Source organism: Cupressus sempervirens, chromosome 6, assembly GCF_028749045.1.
Source record: "Cupressus sempervirens isolate cs-2001-9-10 chromosome 6, ASM2874904v1, whole genome shotgun sequence".
Lineage (NCBI taxonomy): Eukaryota > Viridiplantae > Streptophyta > Pinopsida > Cupressales > Cupressaceae > Cupressus > Cupressus sempervirens.
The window spans coordinates 380,477,041-380,502,307 of NC_143123.1; the positions used below are offsets into that span (position 1 = coordinate 380,477,041).

At 36.4% G+C, this 25,267-nt stretch overlaps 1 protein-coding gene across 2 annotated transcripts in view; it reads right to left on the bottom strand.

Annotated features, from left to right (window-relative positions):
- Positions 1-25,267, bottom strand: part of LOC149552647 (uncharacterized) — a 228,990-nt gene that overhangs the window by 195,201 nt on the left and 8,522 nt on the right. For both annotated transcript variants that reach the window (XM_089788220.1, XM_089788221.1), the window contains exon 3: positions 1,689-1,770. In XM_089788220.1, the coding sequence (XP_089644346.1) occupies positions 1,689-1,770 (82 nt within the window). The remainder of the gene's footprint in view (positions 1-1,688; positions 1,771-25,267) is intronic.

The window sequence follows — 25,267 nt, forward strand, 5'->3', positions numbered from 1 at the left end:
TAGTAACCGAATTCTATTTCATATGTATCAAAATATCTCAAAAACTTTATCAATAAAGCCAATTTCACATGAACCATTATTCTCAACAAATTTACCGAACGACTAACTTCACATGAAATTTTCCAATGGCTAGAATATTACTTGATGTAGCAAAAATTTGGGATGTAACATTTATACAAATTGATAGTTTGATATTTTAATATTAAACATTGGAGATGAAGTCTCCTTATCTATATATATATAACATTTATACAACTTGATAGTTTGATATTTTAATATTAAACATTGGAGATGAAGTCTCCTTATATACATATTTTTTAATTTATTTCTTTATTTATTTATCATATTTTTTACTCATTTTTGCACTTAATAGCCATGAATTTTAAAGCATAATGAGTTTAGAAAAATCTAGTTTAGGGTTGAGACCAAGACATTTAAAGTTTTCTTTCTTCTTCAAATAGATTTGTTATAGACTTCCCTTTAAATTTATTTTATATACCTTAATGAGATTTTAAATTATTAACATGGACTAGCCCTTAAGTTGTGTGATTTTAAAATGTATTTTTTTATTTATTTATCATGTTTTTTACTCATTTTTCCACTTAATAGCCGTGAATTTTAAAGCATAATGAGTTTGGAAAAATCTAGTTTAGGGTTGAGACCAAGACATTTAAAGTTTTCTTTCTTCTTCGAATAGATTTGTTATAGACTTCCCTTTAAATTTATTTTATATACCCTAATGAGATTTTAAATTATTAACATGGACTAGCCCTTAAGTTGTGCTCCATGACAAACTTAGTATATACTTATATTTTAGGACCATCCTTTTGTTTAACAGTTTACTTTTAAATATTCTTAGGTGATTTTTTTTATGTACCGTGTAATTCTAATCTTTATGCACTATATCTGCCATGAGACAAAGGGGGAAAACAATATTTCTCATTTTAACAAATATTGTATAGATTTTTAATTTTCTGAGTTTTTCTTGTTTTAAACCTAAGAGATTGACTTCATAAAATCCAATTTCAAGCCTACAGAGGCTGTAAATAAGATGCTTTGTTAAGTTCTGAATAATTTTGGAGGGTAATTATACCACTAAAAATTTGAGCGACAGATCTACGAATACATTAACCTCATAACAGTATTGCATCTTTTCACTTTAACCATTATCGCACTTATTTCTTGCAATGGTGCCCCAAATAAGTAAGCCTTGATTTGGTCAAAATTTACTTCCTGAGAAATTGTACTGAACATCAAAGGTGATATTAGTTCATTCAGAGCATCCACAATAGTTATAATTATATCTAAGTTGTAATTGTCAATAATTTAATCAGTTATATGCACAGAAGAAACCCAATGCATGTAAATATTCTCCTTTCTGCAAGATAGAGATAAGACAGCCCTTTGTATTTGATAAATGACACACAACTGATGAATTTCCATTTTTAATCATACAAGTTCATTTTCTATCAGTATAAGACTTGTTTATTGGTGCTATCCAAGTTAAAGTAATACTGCAACTATAAGGACTATCCTAATCACGAGACATCAATGCCAATTGCAAACATCTTTTTAAATGAGCAAACAACAAGCACTTCAATTAAATTTGATTTCTTCTAAAAATGGCTAAAATTAAATGAGAAGACTATATGATACTGGAAAACCAGTACTATTGTAAGCAGAGTTACCTCTAGATCTTTACGCCGAAACCTACATCCTTTGAGCGAAAATTCCTGTTCTAGTAAGTCATGGGTGGGACTATAATCAGCCCTGTGAACATCCAAAACAACGATATTGTCTCACTCCTCATAAATTCAAGCATGATGTTAAAGAACTACAAGAACGGACCAACATCATGCACAATATTCAAGTGCATATAATGTTTAATTTAGTGGTTCACTTTGTGGCAGCAATGAAGAAACTTAACACTTCCATGTGCCTCAGCAAGATGTTCAACTATCTAATCGTAGGATCCAAGCTAATGCATTGAAAACATAGTAACAGGATAAAATCAAATTTATAAAAAACAAGGTGTGTTTATCAAAGACAACATATTAATCCACAGAAACTAAAGAGTGGTGCTTTGGTCTAAAATCTCTAGCTAAACAATTGCAGACATTTCTTGTCAATAATGCATTATATCTTCTCCTAGAGCTCACTTCATAATGCCTTCAAGATCCCCTTATTAAACTTAAGAAAAATACTGGAATTCACTAAAATAGCAAGTCAATACAGTCTTGCATCTCTAATGCTACTATAGTTATTCCATAATGATTCTGGTAGATTTTTAAAATCATTCATTTTTTGTTGTTTGCAAAATATCATCATTTTTCCGACTTTGATGTGATTCACTTTAAACTGAGCATAAAGTAAGAAACAAGCACACAAGAACAGCAAAGGAAGCAAAGGAGAATTCTGATAAAACTGTATGTTTACAGCCTTCATCAGTGTGGAATGTAAAAGCATACAACAATGAGGATATGTCCTGGCTGGATAAGACAAAGGACAAGAAACAAGTTAAAAAGTAAGAAGCAGTGAGTATAAGCTAATTTACCTATGTTCCCCCGAGTATCTGGGACGGGGACAGCTGAGGACAACGAGACAAGTTTCTAGGATGGCAAATTTTTTTGGTGATTTTGGGGACTAAGGGGGACGGCTATTATATATATATGTGGAAATTTTAAAATATACATTGAAATTTGCAAATATACATGTCATTCGTATGAAACTAAGCACAAAGCATGTCATTTAAACATTATAGAACCTTAATATACACCATTTGAATGCCATCTAGGAAATAATAACTGATTTTAGTACTTAATTGTCCATATGCATATCAATATGTCAACAAAAATATTTAAATAAAAGTTTAGCAGTGAACAATATCATAAAAATCTAGAAATCTAAATATGCTCGAAGGCTAGAGGGCTGCCATAAAGTTTCTATCATCATGTTCAAGTTCAACATAGAAAACAAAATATAGAAAAATGAGTCAGACTGTTGCTCAAGCTCTTGGAAGCAAAAAAAATCACCTCCTCTTCTTGCAAAATGAAAACCCCAGCCAGCTGCAACACACTCCAACTTCATGGGCAAAACCCAACAAATCACAAAACAACCACAATGTGGCCTTCTTTGACCTTTTAGGGCATTTGGAGGGGCGGAGCCCACTGGATGACCAAGTAGACACAAACAAAATGAAGTTTTTTGTTTTAAAAAAAAATTTAAGCTTCACAAAAAAAGGGACGATCAGTCGTCTCTGGTACAGTTATGGGACTTTTGGACATCCCCTTTCTCCCAGAAGTCACCACGTACCAGGGACGTCCCCTGCATTTTTTGCCTAATTGGGGATAGTGGGGGACGTCTATACCCGTCCCCCGTCCTAGAGACGTCCCCGTCTCGAAAACCTTGGCTTTTCGGGCAAGGACGTGTCCCCAGGGTACGTAGTGTTAAGTAGCATGGATCATTTTCTGCAAATGTACTAACATTGTCAATGTGATTGATGTCTTCCAAATGTAGATTTCACTACTCATAAATATGAGAGGAGACATGTCTCTATAGTTAATCATCATTAGTTAATATATATTAATAATATAAATAACCATATGTATAACTTATCTTTAAGCATATATATAATATGTTATTATATCATTATATAATAATATATAATATATTATTATATTATTATATCATTATATAATAATATATAATATATTATTATATTATTATATAATAACATATAATGTATAATATATATAATATATTATTATATTACATATATAATATATATAAGATATTTATCTTAAAGATGATTTACCATCAACAAGGTATCTCATGATAAAATCAATCCTACAGAAGCTACAACCTTAACACTCCCTCTTAGCTAGGGAGGATTTATACAACACTTTATGCTCTCAAGAATAAGAAGAGATATCATCTCAGTATGATATTCAATTCACCATGAGGCTAAATTTCTCACCTTTTATAACACACAATTGAAGTAATTTCCATAACTTTTAAAAACACCACCTTAAGTGTGGTCTATATGTTGTCTAGCAAGATCCGGCCCAAAGAACCATAACAAGTTGGTTATCATGGTGTTTGGCAAAATCTGGCCCAAAGAACCATGATAACATGTCTATCATTTATTAGATCGCCACCTTATAATGGTTACCTTTTGTCTATTCGTTATCATGATTTCCAGCACTCTAAGACAATAATTTAATGAAGTCTGTCATGATAGCAGGTCTACCATTTATAAGATCGTCATCTTATAATGGCTACCTTCTGTTTATATATGTCAATAAAAGATCATCACCTTTCATTGCATATCATAACAGCATCATGTAGTAACTAACATGATATCCACCATTAACCACCATAGCTGCTACCAGAGGGTGGAACAAGGATTTTCACCTGAGACTTCTCTCTTATAGAGGAGAGTACATTACAAGGAATTTCACTTAGAACTTCTCATAGAGAAGATATCATCCACAAGGGATTGCATCTCAAAATTTCTCTTTCTAAACAATGACCCTGGGAAGTTAGGTCCTATAGTTACTTCATCAGAAACTCTCTTCACCCAAGGATGCCTATCGAACTCACTTTGAATCTTATATTAATTTTGATTTTCTAGTGATAAGTCAATACTTCCTCATGATGCACTCAAGACTAGGCCTATCAAAATCATAGAATCACACACATGTATTTTTAGACTCCCTCTGAGTATTAATCTTCTAAACTCCTGTGTTGCCTTCAAAGAAGTGTCATACTCCCTCTTAATATAGAAGGATACTCATAATCTCAATCATTAAAGATATTCATTTCAAGATCCTCACTTTAATCCTAAACATGAAATGACTAATGAATTCTCGTTTACACAATATTTGATAGCATGTGTAAGGTACCAACCTTCTTTACCGGCAAGAACATCCTCAAACGAGTACATATCTGCCCATGAGGGTCATGAAACATCTCCTTACTAAAGATGGTTCAAGTGGGAATGAAACATTGGTTATTATTACCCCCACAATGTAAAATTCTCACTCTTATATCTTTGAATACTTTTCCATCACATCAAATTTGACGACTTCTTTTTAAGTTCCAACTTGCTCTTTTCATCCATTGAAGGTCTAAACATTCATTAAGCTTAATAGTAGAATCAAACATGTCCTTCCATTTTCTTAAACTCATCCACAATTCTTAATCATTCTCTTTTTCCTACAAGAACATTCTCGGAAGAAAGATCAAGGCAAAATAGCTCCTACAACATAATTATGATTTCTCATTAATATTATCATGATTTACATTGTAACTCATTAATCATTATATAATTTCCAATATAGTATAGATCAAATAAAAATATAAAATTTAAATGAATATTTAAATATATACATATATTTAATATATATTTTTTAATCTACACTTTCAATATATTATTTCCATAATTAGAAAGTACAAATAATAATTTGCATATCTTATCGGGCCCCATTGTCCATTACCTTAGTATAGGCCTTTTTTGATACAACTTTACCTTTATAAATGAGGCTCAATAAAATAGGGTTGAGAGCGAAATCTTTCATTTAAACGATAAACGATACAGTGTGCAATGCATTTTGAGATCCTATTGATGTCCTTCAAAATCATCTTAAAACAATGCTAGTCCATGATAAAATTGTTTGCATTTTGGTTATACTTATTAGAGTTATCTCTCCTTGTTGTCTTCTGCACATCAATACTTTCCATTAATAACAGTCAAACTGTGGTCACTTTGAAGACAAGTTGACAGTGAATAGAGTATTGCTGGCACATTACAGCATAAGAAGGCATGGCAACCTCAACCCTCCAAATCTCATTCATTGGTTCAAACACCGCAAAAGCATCTAAGGGACACTAGGATCAAAAGTGAGAATTCTGATGTTAGAAAAAAGCTAATGTAAACGGAAGTAGTGTGCCCAAGCAAACTCTTGAAATAGTTGGCTTTTCAATGCCCTTTACACATCATTGATATCTCACGCATATTTCTTGGGTGAGCACACATTATGTAATGTCCGCTAGAAGAAATGTAACTTATTGCCGCTAGCAGATGCATATTTCTCTTTTAAAACTCCTAGTTTATCTTGCCTGAACACTATATAAAAAAATGAGTCTGCAGAAGAATATAGACTGCTATCTTCATCATCTTCTGACTTACTCTTCCCTACTAACTCATGAGCTCTCTGCAATCATCAAGGGTTGGGTGTTTGGTGTTACAATGTTCTAATCATGGCTCAATGGAGTCCCTGTTATGTACTGCTTCACTTCTTGACTGTTTTATATATCCCCCCTATATGTTGAGCCACCATATCGAAACCAATATATATATTTAATCATGTATGAAATGGAATATCGCCTTGGGTGGCTTGTTTCTTGTATTGATCCCTGTATTTAATCTCAAAGCATGTATCATTTGATTGTCGTTGTCTCTTCCCTAAATCTGTCAATGAATATATGTGTATCCCTCCTGCTTGGTATAGAATTTGTTTTTTTACCTATATGTTTTCATCTGTCATTACTTTTGTTCCTCTCTGATTATTAATCCTCTGCACTTTCTTTCATTTGCATTTTGGCCCTGATACCATCTGATACCATGTTAAGTAACATGGATCGTTTTTTGCAAATGTACTAACATTGCCAATATGATTGATGTCTTCCAAATGCAGATTTGAAGACTCATAAATATGAGAGGAGACATGTCTCTATAGTTAATCATCATTAGTTGATATATATTAATAATATAAATAACCATATGTATAACTCATCTTTAAGCATATATATAATATGTTATTATATTATTATATAATAATATATGATATATTATTATATTATTATATAATAATATATAATGTATAATATATATGATATTTTTTTTTTTTTTTTTTTAGGCCAAAGTGGCAAGCCACTATAATATTTTTATTAATCTAATTCAAATAGGTCAACTGAGAAAGAATCAATTAAGAAAACCCAGCATCGTCCCTTTTATTTAAATAGATTTTACATAGTTTTTTGAAACCTATTGAAGACGATACATAATTACATTAAGGAGTATCAACTACCTCCCAATAATACATTTTCAACTTTCAAAAACTGATTATCATCACATCCAATTTTCGCAATTACAAGTTTATCCATCAAAAAGACAAAAAACCAAACTCATACCACTGTTCATTCCTCCATATCACCGCAACCACGAGAACCCTTGATACTCATATCACTCAAGTCCCCCCGATATTGTTTATGTTCACACTCTGTATCACCTTGCCCACATATAGGCATGCCATCTATTGCAACCCAGCCCCAACCATGAGCACTCTTAGGTTCCCAGCCAGAATGCGCCAACCAGAGCCAGCTTGAGATGTAGTATGCGAAGATGGGATTGCTGATTCAAATACAGAATTCCAAGCATTCCTTTCTTCAATTTGAAGATTCACATTCCTTAAGCTTGGACCCTAAGTGTGAATCAAATTTGAAAACCTTTGCAAATCAATGAGGGTATACCCAACTTTCTTAACTCTCTCTTCTAGCTGGAAGCCCAAAACACGAGAGGTGGCTTGCAGTGCATTTTTCATATGAGAAGAGCTGCAAGTATCTATTGACTTCTTAAGTGTTTCAAACATAACAAAGCATTCATGCTTGAAAAGCAATTGTGAATGCGAAAATAAGCCCCCCACCAGAGCCATACCACTCCATAAATCGTAATTTTGCATAGCTACAGAAAGTTTGTTGTCAACAAAAAAATGAGCCCGTAATACCTTTTGAGCCAGCGACTAAAGAAGCAGAGGAGATTGCATTATGTCCATGGTGTTGGAAAGGAAAATAGAGACCAGGTTCGAAGGATATAAGAAGTGGGGCGCGGAAGAAACCAAGAGTTCTTCACCAATTACTTGTCTGATGGCTCGCCGAACAGTGGGAGAATGAACAATAAACATTAAGTCAAGCACAGCATCATTTACTTCAGCAGGCAACACACTCTCATCAGGTCGCAGAGGAATCCAAATGCAATAGTTCTTTGGCAACATAACACGATGTTGTTTGTGACACAAATCGCAAGAAGCAGAGGCATCAATCACCTTCAACATTTTGAAGCAAATGAGGAGAATGCAGATTAGAGTTGGCTAATCTGAAAAAGTATGCAACGAAGAGAACACATATAGATGGATATGTCGAATCCCTTTCCGTATAATCCAATGTGTATTTAGTTTTGCACCATAAAAGCCATGTGAATTCGCATGAAATGTGTCCTTTGGTAAAGCTGCATTTTGTACTTCCTGACGCAACCATCTATATATGATATATATTATATTACATATATAATATATATATTATATATATAAGATATTTATCTTAAAGATGATTTACTATCAATAAGGTATCTCATGATAAAATCAATCCGACAAAAAGAAGCTACAACCTTAACACATAGTGATTTACATTTTCACACAATGGTGAATTTCACCATTTCCTCCCTGCTGAGTGAAAACTGTTCAATTTCTACACCATATGAAGAAATGTGATCAATAGGAAACTCTAGTTTACAAAAAAGAATGGCATCCCTATACATATACCCACATCCACTAGTAAGTATATTTATGTACATTATAGCCATACCATCCTTGAAGTTGTGCTTCTCCCTATACTCTTAGTTATAACACGTCTTCGGGTGATTACATGAAGAAACTTTCCTTAAAAAATTATGACAAGGAACTGAAGAACAATGTTGGTAAAGAATTTGTGCTCGTCACTAGATTAAGTTGGCTTATATTGACAACACAATGGATAATAAAAGCAACAGGAATTGTTTGGAGAATAGTCGAAGGCCCATATCTCGAGTTTTAGGATTTTAGCCTGTGATGTTTCTTGTGAAGCCTAATATGATTCAATAAAGATGCATGCAATACGAATAACCAACCTTGAGAGAATGAAATCAGTGATATCAAGCACTGAGTACCTTTGATTTAGCATGATTCTGTCAGCCAACTGGATGGTCTCGTCGGTGTTTCTGTAGCCGACGGAATGATTGTCGTCGGTGTTTCTGTATTTTGTAGCCGACGGGTAAATAGTTTGTAGCGGATATAATGTTTGTGGCCGACGGACTCCTTCGGGAAGGTTCGGCGGATAGTATTTATATCCCGTCTGGGATCATTGTAAATCATCTTCTATCATTCATCTTATCAAGCATAATGTATGTCTGGCATATGCGAATATAATTATGCTATTCTGTTCCATTGTCTGTATGCGTTCATTTATTTTACCTGTACGATAAACATTTGGCGCCGTTGCCTTATGAACCTAGAAGGTGGGAGGAATGAAGATTAATGCCAAATCAGCTTAACAAGGATCGGAATAAGGTCAAGGGAAAAGATGGAATCCGTACTGCGCAAGAGAATTTAATTCTGGCACAGCAAGCCGAACGCCAACGGAGATTTCAGAAGATTGCCGACGGAAACCGGAGCGCCAAAGAATTGTTGGAGGAGACTCGGCAGTGGGTGGAATTGGTGGAAGAAGCACAAGAGGAGTTTTTGAATTTGTGTTCGCTGAGGGAAGAGAATCCAAACGGAAGAGCATCGACTCGCATGGCTCGGAGTGCCGACAGAGCAAGCGCGTGGAGTGAACTCTTCGTCCAGGATATACTTGCGCAAGGGACAACTTCAGAACACCCTTCTTCACCAAGGTTCGCAGTTGTTGAGTCTGACGGTGTGGGAAAGCAGTCTGTCGGTGTGGGAGTGCAATCCGTCGATGTGGGAGAGCAATCTGCCAGTGTGGGAGTGCAGACCGCCGATGTGGGAGAGCAGTCCCCCAGTGTGGGAGTGCAGACCGTCGATGTGGGAGACCAGTCTGCCGGTGTGGGATTGCAAACCGTCGGTGTGGGAGACCAGTCCGCCAGTGTGGGAGTACAGACTGTCAGTGTGGGAGTGTAGACCGTTGGTGTGGGAGTGAAGAGCGCCAGTGTTGCAGGACCGAGCAACGCCTGTTTACAGAAACCAATTGTGATGGCGGGACCAAAAAAGAAACTGTCGAAGTTCAATGGCGATGGTACAACCGATCCCATTCGATATGCAAAACATGTGAAACGATCTGGAAGGCAAATGGGATAACTGATGAAGATGACTGGATGAGACAATTTCCGGCCACCCTACGAGGCGTAGCAATTGATTGGTTCACTGATACAGATCCACAAAAGCTAAACAGTTGGGATAACATTAAAAAGGAGTTTCTAGCAGAATTTAAACTGTTGCGGGATGATAATGAAATTGTAGCAGAGATCTTCAATACTAAGCAGGGGAAGAACGAAACCGTCCGCGTTTACGCCAAGAAATTAAAAGACTTAATAAACAAAATGGAAAGTAAGCCGACAAATGAACTTCAAAAAAGATGGTTTGTGGAAGGCCTACGCTCGAAGTTGCGGAGGAAAATGAAAATTGTGCCACCGTCGTCATACACAGAAGCTTATACCAGAGCATTGGACCTCGAAAGTGAGCAGAAAACAAAGAAGAAGAAGAACACTAGCTCATCTGGTTCTGATGACGATGAGCCTGCCGGAGAAGATAGCAGTAACGATGAAGGCAGTAGCAAGAATGTTCGCGCTTTACAAAAGGACATGATCCGCATGATGAAGGAGTTTAAAAACATGTAGAAGGAGCCAAAAGGCAGTGAGCTGTGGTGCACGGAGTGTAAGACCGACGGTCATACTAAAGGATCGTGTCCAAAGAACCAATTCTGTGACATTTGTCAGATCATGGGCCATTCAACAAAAGAGTGCCCCTTTAACATGAAGACAAGAGGATCTCCGCAGGTGCTTCTTACACAGGAGGCTTCCCCGTCGGGCAGTAGCGGAAATACGAATAGCGCAGGTGCCACATCCGGAGGGTACAAGAATAATAACAGAGGGCAAAATAACAACAATGCGAACAATAACAATAATAATGGGAGCCGAAGTCGAACCCAATATGATGCAAACGGACGGCCAATTGTTCAATGCCGAGAATGTAATTTATGGGGTCATTTTGCGCGGGATTGTACAGCGGTAAACACACCGAAATTATTATGCAGATGGTGCGGACCCAGCAATCACGAAGATTCCAAGTGTCCAAAGTCTGGAGTAAACTTGATCATTGTTGGCACGGATGTAGAGAAAGTTCTGACAATTACGCGGAGGCAAGCAAAACTGTTGGCGGAGGAAAAAAGAAAATTGGGAGAAGTTTAGGCGGAAATTGGAAAGGCATCGTCGGCAGGGACATCTCAATTGAAGGACATCACCGGCACCTTGGCAAGGAACTTTGCAAAACAAAACATTGTACAGCAGATCTTACAAACGGAGATACCGATCAAGATAAGTGACCTCCTTCTCACAATGCCCCAGTTACGGACAGCCATTCTGAATCATACACCGTTTTCAGAAGCAACAGAGGACACAGGAAGGGACAGTAGGAAAGTGATGACAATAGACCCAATGCTCTTGGCGCTCACGACAGGAAGGCATCCGGCAGTCGTCGAGATGGGGATTTTGGGAAACGTTCTGACAGACACAATTGTCGACGGAGGGTCCGGCGTGAATGTGTTGCCAGAGGATACTTGGAAGAAGTTGGGGAAGCTGACACTGTGGCCACCTACATTCCAATTGCTCACGACAGACCAGCACGGGATCAAACCGTTAGGAACCTTGAGGGCGCAACCGGTAACCATTGGTACGTAACCATTTTTATTGGATTTTGTGGTCATTCCATTGAAATGAGAAGGATATGATGCTATTCTCGAATGGACTTGTTGGTGCAAGCAAAAGTAAAACATGATTGGAAACGAAATACCCTATCAATGGAGCGCGGAGGCAAAAGATTCATAATTGACCTGCACACACAAATGGTAAGTGAGGAGGCAACATCGTCAGACTCAGAAGGTGAAGGCGACAGTGACGACGAAAGAAATGACAATGAAGGGAAAAGGAGAATAGAACCGAACGACGAAGGAGTATTGACACTAGAAGGAGGATCAAATGATGACGACCTAGACTCGGTGAATGGCCTTTACCACTGGCAGATAGAAGACTACGAACTCTTTCCGAGTTGTAATATGCTAAGGGTTGACAAAGGTGAGGAAAAAGAGGAAAATGAGTGTCCGAAGGAATACAGAGAAGCAGATGACGCAGAGGTTACGGCTGAAGAAGGGAACGACATACAATACAAACCCAGAAAAAAGAAAAATTCCACCGTCCGATACACGGTGAACGGACCGCACAAGAAGAAAAAAATGCATCGCAACAACAAGGAAATAATCTAGATGCGCGACGACCACAGGCACAATGGGCGAAGGAAGTGACACAGAACAGGCATAAGGCATGGCATGACAAACTCAACAGGTTTCAGCCGGGGCAATTGGTACTCAAGTACGATGATCGGAATGAAAGCAAACAGGAAAAGTTTAAGGCAAGATGAGTTGGACCATATCAAATCCGGGAGGTCAGCGACAATCGAGTGGTAAAGTTGGGGACGTTGGACGAGCAAGAGGTACCTCACGCAGTCAATGGATCCTACTGTGCCAAGAAGATGCCGTCGCCGTCACCGTCACAGAATGATCAGATGATTCCCTTGTCGTCGTCGTTGCAGAATGGTGATACCTGTAGGCAAAGTTGAGGTGCTGTTTTTTTTTTTTTTTCTGTTCAAAAAAAAAAATTTAAAAATTAAAAAAATAAAATAAAAAATAAAAAATTGGAAAAATAAATAAATAAAAATCTGCGGGAGGTGCTCCGCGGGCACCTGTCCGCAGGAGGCGCTCCGCAGGCATCTGTCTGCAGGCACCTGTCCGCGGGAGGTGTTCCGCGGGCATCTGTCCGCGGTAGATGCTCCGCGGGAGGTGCTCTGCAGGCACCTGTCCATAGCAAGTTGTCTGCGGGGTTCTCTTCCTGCTGTATTCACGCGGCGATTCTATTGTTTATTAGATGCAACAGCCTCCCACGGATGTAAACCAGTCTTCGGCGGATGAAAAGATTTGGCAACACCCTCGGACGAGCTTGGCCCGTTATTCTCTTCACCGCGGCTTATGTGCTTAGCCATGGGCTTCCGGAGGAAGGATTTTGGAATCCGGCTATGACATTCGGGTTGTTCCTGCCAAGCTTTCCTCTGTTTTTAAGGGTGCCATCTAAGGAGCAGTATTAGAATACATCCACTGTGATTCTCAGAATTTTGTGTTTCTCATTGCCGAAGGAGATGTTTCAGTGAAAGATTGTTGGAGTTTTGTTTCTCATTTGCAGAGGAGAGATTGTTGAGTGCGGGGTTTTCTAAAAAAAAAATGACAAAAAATTCAAATTGTTCAGAATGAGTTACAGATGATGTCAAAGGGAAGGGGACGCATCAGTGATTGCCAGAAAGAGTGTGGAATTGGCAGAAAATGTCAAAAATAGTCTGTTCTGTGCATTTTTGTGTGGGTTTCAAAGTGCTAATTTGGTCTTGGCGGCGAGGGGCGCTGCCCCTTGACCCCGCCCTGTACTGCGACAGGGAGTGCACCTGGGGCGCCCCAGGACCCCGCGGGGGCGCTGCCCCTCGACCCTGCCGAGGGCGTTGCCCCCTGGACCCCCAGTCGTTGCGGATATCAGTCGTGGGAGTCTAACCAGTTGAGAAGAGTTGAAGCTACTGCAAGCATGGACAACCTGTGTACCAGAGGCACTGGGAGTAGGTGTTGGCTAGGAGGCTATCTTGGTGGATGCATAGAGAGCTCGGGAGGAGCTGATCATCCAATTGGAGGCAGTGCAGCGACACTTAGCTCAGTGGACCCAGTGTTGGAAGCAGAGAAAGCAGCACGGGTGGCTATCAAGGTCAGCTTGAGGAGACAGTATTGTGTTAGCAGAGGCTACAGATGTAACGGGATGAATGTGGAAGTGATGTGACAGAAGCAGATTTTTCTTGTTGTAGTCACTTTGATAATGAATTTTGTTTGTTAATTTGTCTCAAATATTTTGTAATTGTCATCCGGAGACGACTTTTCTTTTTGGGGGGGATGGTGTCAGCCGACTGGATGGTCTCGTCGATGTTTCTATAGCCGACGGAATGATTGTCATCGGTGTTTCTGTATTCTGTAGCCGACAGGTAAATAGTTTGTAGCAGATATAATGTTTGTGGCCGACGGACTCCTTCGGGAAGGTTCGGCGGATAGTATTTATATCCCGTCTGGGATCATTGTAAATCATCTTCTATCATTCATCTTATCAAGCATAATGTATGTCTGGCATATGCGAATATAATTCTGCTATTCTGTTCCATTGTCTGTATGCGTTCATTTATTTTACCTGTACGGTAAACAGATTCTATTGAAGAATTCGTTCAATTCATGAAGAACTGCCAAATTATGCACAAAAGAATAAATTTTGGCTTGTATCGTAGACCAATGGGACAGACTAAAGAGCCAGCAAAATCATTAAAGGTGCTAAAGGTTGGAATCTATAATGGGGAGTGGCTTATGGCTACACCTCTAAATAATTATCGATCAAATTTTTCACCCAGTTAAGAAATGAAATGAGGCACATGATGACCAACATAGAGAAAATCTTAGTACAGCTTCTAGATTTGATTGTGTAAGTATATTTTGCATTACAAACATTGAGAAGTTTTAGCATGATTTTGTGGGACAATGTTTTGAATTTGAGAATGGAGTTTTGCCAAATTCTTCACAAAAAAAGAAACTATATCTTGTACCTTCTACTAATGGAACGAATAGCCAATGAAATCACAAAAGGTGCCAAAGGTTGGAATCCATTATTGATTGGGTTGTGGCATGGGCTTTACATTCTAATCCACTAGTGTCCTTGCATTAGGACCATAAAATTGGCAAATTGAGATGCCTCATCTCAAGCTCAGACAGTTTTATGTCATTACTCTATACAAACACATCACCGTCCCTCCCAACCTCTCCCCTACCCCCCTTCAAAAAAAGAGCCAAGTGCTTTTGAGATAGCAACATTTTGGAGATATGGAGACTTGAGGGAAACACCCCTCCATCATCCCACTACAACCCCCAAATAGCCAAGGACGTTTCCAAGACATCTCACTCAAAGAGAGAGACATTCTGTTATTCTACGAACACATCCCCAAGACACTAAAGGGACTCCCTCACATCTTCCAACCATATCTGATTTCTCAAGACATCCCTTGTAGTAGTTCAATTGAAAGGCCTATTTTATTTTTAATTTAGATCCTTGTGCCACTAACCCAATTTCTAATGGTCCATGGCCCCACGTACACCCAAAATTGTCACAAAAGCTTATAAACAAGCATCTAAGCCTCATTTTATATCAATGCTAGGTTCCCAAAATACAAAGGAGTTTGCATTACCTTGGACCCCATGAGAGGCAACGCCATGCAACCCTGACAAGGGATGCACTTTTATGACAACAATTCGATAGTCATATGTGTGTGAGGACAATGTGTGTGTTTGTCTTTGTTTGTGTCTGTGTGAAATGTTTAAAAATATATGCATAGACAGAGAAAGAGAGAAGAAAAGAGGGACGCCCAAATTTCTCCAAGATAAACAAAAGTAATATACCAAGACACTATTAAATAATATTTACAAAGACAGAGAGAAGAAAAGACACTCAATTTTCTACATGTTAAACGAGAGCAATATACCATGACACTATTAAGAACATATTTGATGATGTCTATAAAACCCTGCATGCCAACCAAATTCCAAAAAAAAGTTGTTTGCCTACACTTCTCATAAAATACCATACTACACCAAACCATGCCCAATTTGCCTTCAGTCTCTTTTGCATATGGAGGTATGGGTGGTGGGGCGCAGGATGTGGGTGCATTTTTGTGTGTTATACCATTGTTGTTGCTTTCATCGTTGTCACAACTAACTTAATTGTTGTTCTACCACTTCCATGGTATATATATTGTTGTTGTAATGTTTTCATCATATATTTAATACTCATTTTTCAGTGTTATGATTGGTTTTTCACCTTTAAAAAAACTATGAAAATGGTGTTCACCATGAAGGTATATGTGATTTTAAATACAATTTCAAATGTCTTCATTTGGACTTGGTGTAGTGGACTATACTCTTCAATACAACAAGGGCATTGTCCCTCATCCCTACTGAGGTTATTGCCCTCAAACCCTCACCAGACATTTTTGATACATATTCTAGTTGTATTTTGCATTAAAATAATCCTTTTTTCAGAATATAAGTTGTTTTTTATTTTCTGAGTTTTGTTCTCGCCAAGTCAAAAAAAAGGCTTATTGAGTAGCTTTGAGTGAAAATCTGGGTTTGCAAACTAAGGTTCTATGAGTAAACTGTAAATTTACCAATGATCACATTAAAGTTGTCAAATCTGCTCACAATTCATATGAAATGCCTAAGATCTCTATGATGTTTGTAAACCAGCATAGGTTAGTGTAAACCCAATAAAACACTCCAAAGAAGGTCTGTGCCTTAAATCCCTTATTAAAGATGAGCTGAGCATGCAAGCGCATGTATCAATGAAACATGTTGTAGACACCTAAAGTAGCCCTTTACTTAGGCACACCTACTTTTAGCCTATCTTAACCCATTAGTTAGAAACATGGTTATTATTTATTTCATTAATTACATTCCCATCCTACTATGTATAATTAAATTAATATTTGATTTATTTTTTAAGTATTTTACCTTTATCCTGTCCCATTGATTAACTAAAAATTTGTTTGTTTGATAACTTCACAAATTCCCAATTTCCCTTTTTCCTGTCCCACTAATTAGATAAATATTAATTTGTTTATTTTATTAATTTCACAAATTCCTAACTTACCTTTATCCTTGTCCATTTAATCCTAGCCTTTCATCTTGTTCACATGGATCATTCTCTAAATTTGTACTCAAGTGACAAGTGTCCCATCTTGTCCCCTGCACATGTCTAATTTAAGCCTTGTCACCAATTCATTGAACCTAGACAACAATCCCAAAGGCAACTTGCCTTTATATCCTATCCATTCATCTCAACTTAACCTCTTAATCCTAGCCATTTCTATAAGGATGGTGCCCTAGGGCCTAAACTATCTCAAGCCCTAAAATTTAAAGGCAATATTCATATCTCATTTCAGAATCTCTATTTCAATTTTTTATGTTTTTATAATTTTCTCTACAATGAGTATAAATTGAAAACAATTGCATGCGAATAATGTGTTTAGCATTTTGTATTAAATTCTATAAATAATATCATAGGGGGATATTATAGACTTAACCATAGTTCAACTTCTTGCAGATATATCAGCGATAAATCAACTTCTCGCGAGAAGTTCCAGGCGGTGAGAAAACTTGAGATTTTATTGCCGATTTCAAGGGCAGAGATTCTGCACTTCTCGCGGCGAGAAGTGCGCGATATCACCAGTTTCTCGCGATAACTTGCAATCTTCTTGCGGGCGGTGTCCAGCAAATACCTATGCACAAAAAACATCATTTCAATGTTTTGTCTGTTGCGTTTAGTGTCTTGGGTGGAGGAGAATTGGTTTCGGAGCAGCACCTAAGTGTTTGGCATTGATTTGTAGCGACTTCCAATGGATTAGGAGCGGAACTTTACTAGAACTACTGGGATGGGGAAGAGGAAGATGTAGACTAGTTTCATATTGTGAGGCCTCGCCCCGACCCTTCGTAGCCTTAGTTATTACTTTATCATTTTGATACTCACAACTCGAGATGTCGAGACATTATCTGATACTTAGAACATATCATATTATTTCATGTTGTGTGATGTTATTTTCAGATATTTGATGTTCGTCATTTAATGTTTTATGTATATGTATGTCGATGAATTAAGTAAAAGGTAGGATTAACATTTTGGGTTTAAGATATTTTATATGGTTAAGAATTGAATAGGATGAGAGGAACCCTGATTTTTGTTATAGATGGATGTTTTAATTTATGTGATTCCTGATACGTATATATATATATATATATGTACATGTGATTTTCGGGACTACTGATGTGTGCAATGAGTGTGCAGATATTTTAGCCAAAGAAACTAATGGAGGAACAGAACTGATCCCTATGTGTTAATTTTGGAAACCTTGTTGTTCATAATTCAAGTATTGTATTGTGAGATGTATGAATGTATCTTTCCGTGTTCAGTAAATGTGAATGTCTCGTAATTATGTTCTTTAGTGTCACTTGACACTCGTGAATTGTTTGTGCTCTTTAGCGTGCTAGTTAGGGTTAGCTGTGTAACCCTTGGACCTAAGTCGGATTAAGTTAGTATCTTTTGCTAATTGGATTCTTAATCGAGTTTAGTCATCTTTAATCCGGATTAGTGCTTAATCTGCATTTTTGAGTTATTAGTTGGTCCTAATAATTTCCTAGCTTTTGTTTGGCTCTAAACCCTTTCCTAAGGCTTAAAACATGAAATTATTATACTCAAGGGGTATGGGTATGGGTTAGGGGTTTTTTCCAACCCCTAAGCCCCTTTTATTGACTTTTGAGGCCACTCAAAAAGTCTCATTTTGCCTTTGTGCGAAAATTGACCATGGCTATCATGAGTTGCCTCACCTCACCTCCACTTAGTGTTTAACCATGGTGTGGGTTGAGTTAGGAGCTTCTAGATTTATATGTGGGTGGGTGTAGTTATTGATCCTTTTGGGTGGTTGAGTTTGAGGCTTATTTAGAGGCCTTTCTTGGACTAGTAGAGGTTGTTACCCAATCTCTACATTTAGAGAGGAGTTTTGAAGATTGAAGGAAGGAAAGGGAAACTCTACTCAAACTTGTTCATTGCCATTACCTCTTTGTGAAGGTAGGAATTTGTCATCTCCCTTGTTCAGATTTCTTTCTTGTTTCATGCTTATGCTACCTTGTTGTTGTTTGAATGTTTGTATGTTTGTGGGTATGTTGGGAAGATTTGAAAACTATGTTATTTTGGATGATTTCTTTTCATGTTTATGTTTGAAATTTTGAAATTTTTCTTGCATGGGTGTTTTGGTATTACTCATCCTTGGAGAGGGCAGAAGTGACCAATTTTGGGAAAGGTCTGTTTAGTCAGACTCCAACCAGTGTAGAGTCTCTTCTCAGGATGAGAAGAGGGAGAAAGGGTAAGGTGTTATGGACCCCTACCTGTCAGCACAAACCTTGTATGATTATGGTATGTTGAAATGGAAGAACGGAAGTTCTTGGTATATAGCCCCGATTGGGCATCTGTTTGGTGTTGTGCTTGACTTCTCCTGGTTGGAAGAATCCACCTTTCCCTAGTTTTGATTCATTGTGAATCCCTTTGTGAAAACCTTGTATGAATATGCATGTTTGAATTGTTTCTTGGACATGCTTGTTGTCACCTGATCAGTTTTTGTTCCCTCCATGGTTCTAGAAAGGTGTTGCAGAAATTGTTATGAATCCCTTGATGAGGGTCATGAAGAAATTCAATTAAATTGTTGTAATGTGGGGGTTGATATCCTATGTATTTTGTATTTCAAATTTGTTGTAATGGCAACGATGCCGGGTTTTCTTCCTGGTTCTTTCCCAGCGGAGCCTTTGAATCAAGTGGTTCAATAGAAAAAGATAATTTAAGTAATATCCTTGCAAATGATCTTTCTTGAAATTTGCTTATATGTGTGTGGTTATCAGAAAGTGAATATAGTGATGTTTTACCCTTGTGTTGAGGCATTCTTACAGTTTCAAAATCGCATTCATTTGATTAGTGTTGATTAGATAAAATGAGAAAAGAATGGAATGATTGATCGTAAGTTTATTTGGCATGGATCTCCAATTCAAGAACAAATGAAAGTTGAATCAGAAATTTAGTTCTTAGATTTAGCTACTTTAGATATAATAAAATTTCTTAGTTCCTACCTTATAAACTTAATGGATTCAATGGATGCATTATTTCATTTTGCAAACCATATGAAGCATTAGGAGTTATAGCTCCTAGGTAATATTGATAACTTGTTAGCATTTCAAATTTCATCTTAAAAGAAAATTAATGGGAGGAGAAAAGTCATCCCAAGAAAAATAAAAATGCATAAGGAGGAAACAAGACTCTCAAAAACATCCACCTACAGGATGCTGTTTTTTTGTATGGGAAATAGGCTCTTAAATTCTAAAGTTTATAACAGTCATTGAAAAAGGATTATGTGACTATGTGACCCTACCTTGCTTGGGTTAGCAAGTCACTAAATAAATTTAAAAACATTATTATATAACCCTATTATTCTTGCATCCTATCTACCCACCCCCCCCTTACCAATAACCTTTTTCACATTTAACTCATCCATGTTCCAATAAAAGAAAATAAATTTCTATCTTTCTTTTCCCTATGATGACGTCACTCTTCCCTTCTCCAAAAGTTGGGCGCAGGTTGGAAATGCAAGTCAATATAATTATATTTGGGTGACATCACCTTGTACCCTCACGCTATCCTCTGTGCAGTAGTTAATTTTACATGGAAATGCGATGGAGTTTCCCTGCATTGTGTTTGAGACCCACGTAACAAGTACTTTGGATGAGCAGATGTTTTAATTGGGTCTGCTGGCATCTTCATGCGAGTTGCTAAGTCTTTTTGTCTTAACCTTTTTACTTACCTTTCTGCCCTCCATGCGTTTTGAGTATACTTTTATGGCCTTGGGATTTCGTACCATCCCCTTGTCCCATTCCTCTTCTCCTTTACTAAACCTAGCGCTCACCTTTTTGCTTGGATGGGAAGTTTGATTTGTTTTTTTAAAAAAAACAAGAAAGTTTTTAACCAAGCTCCCACGTCAACTTGGGTCTCCTTATGACTAGGAGGGTGGGAGGGGACGAGACAGGACTGACGCAGGACAGTCAGTCACGTGGGACAGCGTGCAAGGGGTTTGGGAGGTCGATTTGACAGGGGAGTTAGTATAGGTTAGTATGGGTAGGTTAGTGTTTAGTTTAGTATATGTTACGATATGTTAGTATTCTTTTTGTTATAGTTAGTTGGTGTCAATGTAATTTAAATTAGTTTATGTTAATGTTGCTATTCTTTTATTATTAGTAATTGTTAGTAGATTTGTTATTAAAAGATAGTTAGTTAATTCATATCAAATGTGAGGAGTTTTAAATTAGTTTTAGTTTAATAAGAGTTAGTTTGATGTTTTTGTTTAGATGAGTATTAGTTGAGGTTAGTTTAATATTATGTTGTTAAATTGTAGATAGTATGTTTTTAAATAAGTTAATGATAGATGTTAGTTTAGATTAAGTTAGTTTGTTTGTTTTAATTTATGTATTTAAATTTGTGTCATATTAAATGATTTAGATAGTTGTTAGTTTTAATATAGTTTTGTAATGATAATGTAGTTAGTTTTATATTAAGTTATTTTAGCTTGTTTTTAAATATTATTTAGTTTAATCAAAAGGGTAGTTAGATAGTTTTATGCTTTAGTTAGTTAGTCTTAATTTTATTTAAGTTTTAAAAGTTAAGCTTTATTTAAAATTTAGTCACTTATTCTGCTTATGATTAGATCAAATTTAGATTTAGTTAGTTGTTAATTGAGTTTTAGTAGGATTTTGTTAGTTAATTATTGTGTTAAAGTAGTCGAGATATTTAAAGTTAATAAATTTTATATATATAATATGTTTTATTCTAGTTAATTGTTTTTTTTCTTAGCGACTTTTCAATATCGATTAAATTGTAAGTCGATAATTGTCTATGAGATTTGTAATTGAACTTGATCTAGTTGAACTTGATTAAAATTTCTTTCTTATAATGTTAACTTTATATGAGATAAAAGATGCTATGTAATAAATGTTAAATCTATCTTAATTATATTGTTATAGAGGAAATTTAAATCTATTATGTTAAGATTAGTTGAAAAGAAATAAACATCAATATTAGTTTAACGATTTATTCCTTCTCAAGATATGTAACTTAAGATGTAATGAAGAGAATCCTTTCTTGAAATGTAATTTAACCTTATCAAACTTTGAGCACTCTTATAATTAAAATTTTAAAAAAAAAAGTTTGTGTGTTTTTGCCCCCGTAGTTTGGGCATGACACATATTGAACTTGACATTTGTATTTGCTTATATTTTGACAAAGACAATTTGGTATTTACTATTTGTAGCTTGTTTCAGTGTTCAGAGTCTATGACTACATCGACAATCCACATGAGGATGTGATTTTGTTACTTATTGCATTTATATATATCTAGATCAGCTTGTTTGGTTTATTTACTCATTTACTAACTCAATACATGTATCTACTTATTGAATTTTGTGAAAAAAATGCATTTTAAATAAAATTAAAGTCATTTTTAATTCCCAATATTTTTCTGAGAAATTGCCGATTTCTCTCTAATATTTGCCAAGAAATTTTTTTTTGGCCTCGCCAAGAAGTGGCCGAGAACGAGAAGTTAAACTATGGTCTTAACCAAGTGAAAACTAAATAAATAAAATTGGGGTAAAACACATTAATGAGAGTTAATATGACTACCTAGCCGTCTGAGGACATTGAGCAAAGGTAAGTCTAGCCATCTAAGGACATTGATTAAAGGTACAATATCTCAATGTCTATAGACGTTGATTGAAGATACATACCAAGTTTGGTCATCTACGGAGATTGGTTGAAGGCTTGATGTTGCATGGGCCATCACATGCCATAATGACACTCCATTCTTGAGTCATTGCACTAAGCCTTTATTAATACTAAGTAGTAGCCCTTTGTACTTGTGTCATATTGTACTTTGAATCTATGTGTTTGCATTGGAAGCACTGTACCATCTGTTGAGATCTGCATTCGATTGCATGTGTGCTAGTCACTCCTTGTGTGTGTATACCTTATGTTTGCAGTCAAGCGACTACCTCTGCGAGCACGGTGGGTTGGGTCTAAGGGTACCACATAGTTGTGTGGTTTTGCATGTCATTGTTGGGGAACAGTGTACAGGTGGCAAACTACTACCAATAGCAGAGTTTCAGCATGATGTGCCCATTCTATCTATTGCATCCTTGTTTAGTGACTTTATATATGTATACATGATTATGCAAAATAGATTAGCTCCAATCATGTTGTTTCTATTGCATCGAGTGTGTACAACCCCGAATTATGCTATTTGATACTCCCTAGTGTGGAGTTCTTCATCCTTTAGTCATGCGTTGAAGCTAGCAGTGGTTTTATTTCAAGTTTATGCATGCTAAAGGAATCTTGCACATTTAAACCTTGATCCTGTACATGTGTCATGAATTCTTCCACATTCATCAATAATTCCAACGCATTTGTTTCTGCATATTTGTACATCCATTTCTACAATGCTCTGAGCAAACCTACTCCTGTGCATTTGTACTGAGAAAGATGTTGCACATTTGCAACAGTTTGATGTTGCTTTAAATCTATGTAAAGATGAACTCCATGGTTAGATTCTTTGCATTTCTGAGATTGTTTTTGAATATTTGCATTTTGTTGTCGAATTTGGTTTGGTATAGTTGTGATCACTTTTTGTTTTTGGCTTAAAATGAACCTTGTATTGAATCGCATTGACTTGTCTCCTCATTTAGCAACTGTAGACAATGGTTCAGTCTTATTTTGTGACTTGACATGAATTTCTCATTCTTGCTAGTGTATGGGATTGTCATGGAACCCTTCGAAGTACGTTGAGCCTTCCACTTGTGCACAATCGTGTGATGATCATAGTTACTACTGAACATGTTTCTATCTTTACTTAGGCATTATGGTTGTGGTTGAACGAATATTTGTGATGCTAATATTGTTTTGTACATTTTTTACCCTCTGTTCTAAGGGTTCCTTGGCGGGGCATTACAACCCACATTATGATTTTCAAGAAACTTACACATTTTCCATATAATTAATCTCATACAATACATTCATACATAATTTGCCACTATACATACATGCATCCATACACACACACACATCAATACATAATTTTCAATTAGACATACATACATAATGTGTCACTAAACATATTCTACATGTTTGGATATGAATTCAATTCGCCTACAAAATTATTTTATATTTTTAATACACGCATAATCTTTCAATGACACTAGTTATTTTTTACAAGCTTAAATTGCCATCAAAATCATTTAATTCAAAGAACAATTTGTCAGTTTCTACAAATTTCTAATACTTAAAAAAATCCCAACAAGTATTTTTTTTCAAAAAATAGAATCACCAATATTATTGATTTTGTTCCCCAAAATTAAGAAAGATTCATCAAGGTATTCTAATGTTTTCGGGGGTGGGCTTTCTTAAAGTTATCCCTCGCTTAAAGATCCTACCCAAGCCTAGTCAAAGGGCATTATTCTTCACAATTAGCAAAGTTCATTACTAAATAGCCATTTTGTAAGGGAATCCTTTTTAACATCAAAAAACAATGAGTTTTCATATTATAAGCCATATCTGACTTTGACATCTTTTCCAAGGCTTCAAAATTAATATCCAATAGAAGAAGACTCAATGCTATCAACAAAGTATGATGCCATGCCTAACTCACATAAGGACTATTGTAGACATGGTTTACAGTAAGGAAGATGTTCAAACTCCTATGGCTCAATTTTGTTTCTGTGTGAAAAAACTCAAATTGGATTACTACACCGTGACTCTTGATGTAAAGTCTCCAATTTGCACTAAGGTACTTGCAGCCACATGTGTTTACAATTCCTTGACAATTTTTATCTAAGGCAACTTTCGACGAGTCTACTAAGCTTTTGTTGGACTTCTTAAGGACCAATTTTAAACAAAAGATTGGCTTTCGTACAATAAAAGCTAATTTGTGTTGCATACCCCTTTTGTAAAGATAAATAACGTTTGAGTCTAAAGCATGTAAGATACCTAGACAACATCCATCTCTCCTACTGAAGCTCTTGGTTGAAATAAGAAAATATTTTGTTCAGTTATTAAATTATTTAGTAGTTTTTGTTATGGTAAATTGATGTTGTATTAAACAAAGGAGATGAAAGCTACGATGGTTCTATTATGAAACAATTGCGAACTAAAGACAACAATAGGAACTACCAAATAAACTGAAGACTAACTAAAATGACCTTTAAAGAAAAATTACAATATTTGAATACCCTCCCTTAAGTGTCATCATCTAACAGCTATCTTTTGGTCACAAATTCTTCATAACCTTCCATTGCTGCTATGACCCTCCCTGGCTCTGCAAAAATGTTAATGACCAAGAAGCCATAATGTTGGGTAAACAAGGTATGACTCCCTGTAGCAGAATCAAGATGAAATTGAAACCATGATTTTGAGGCAAATCACCAAACCCTTTTTGCATATAGGCATTGCGCCCCAAAAAATAGTGCAAAAAGA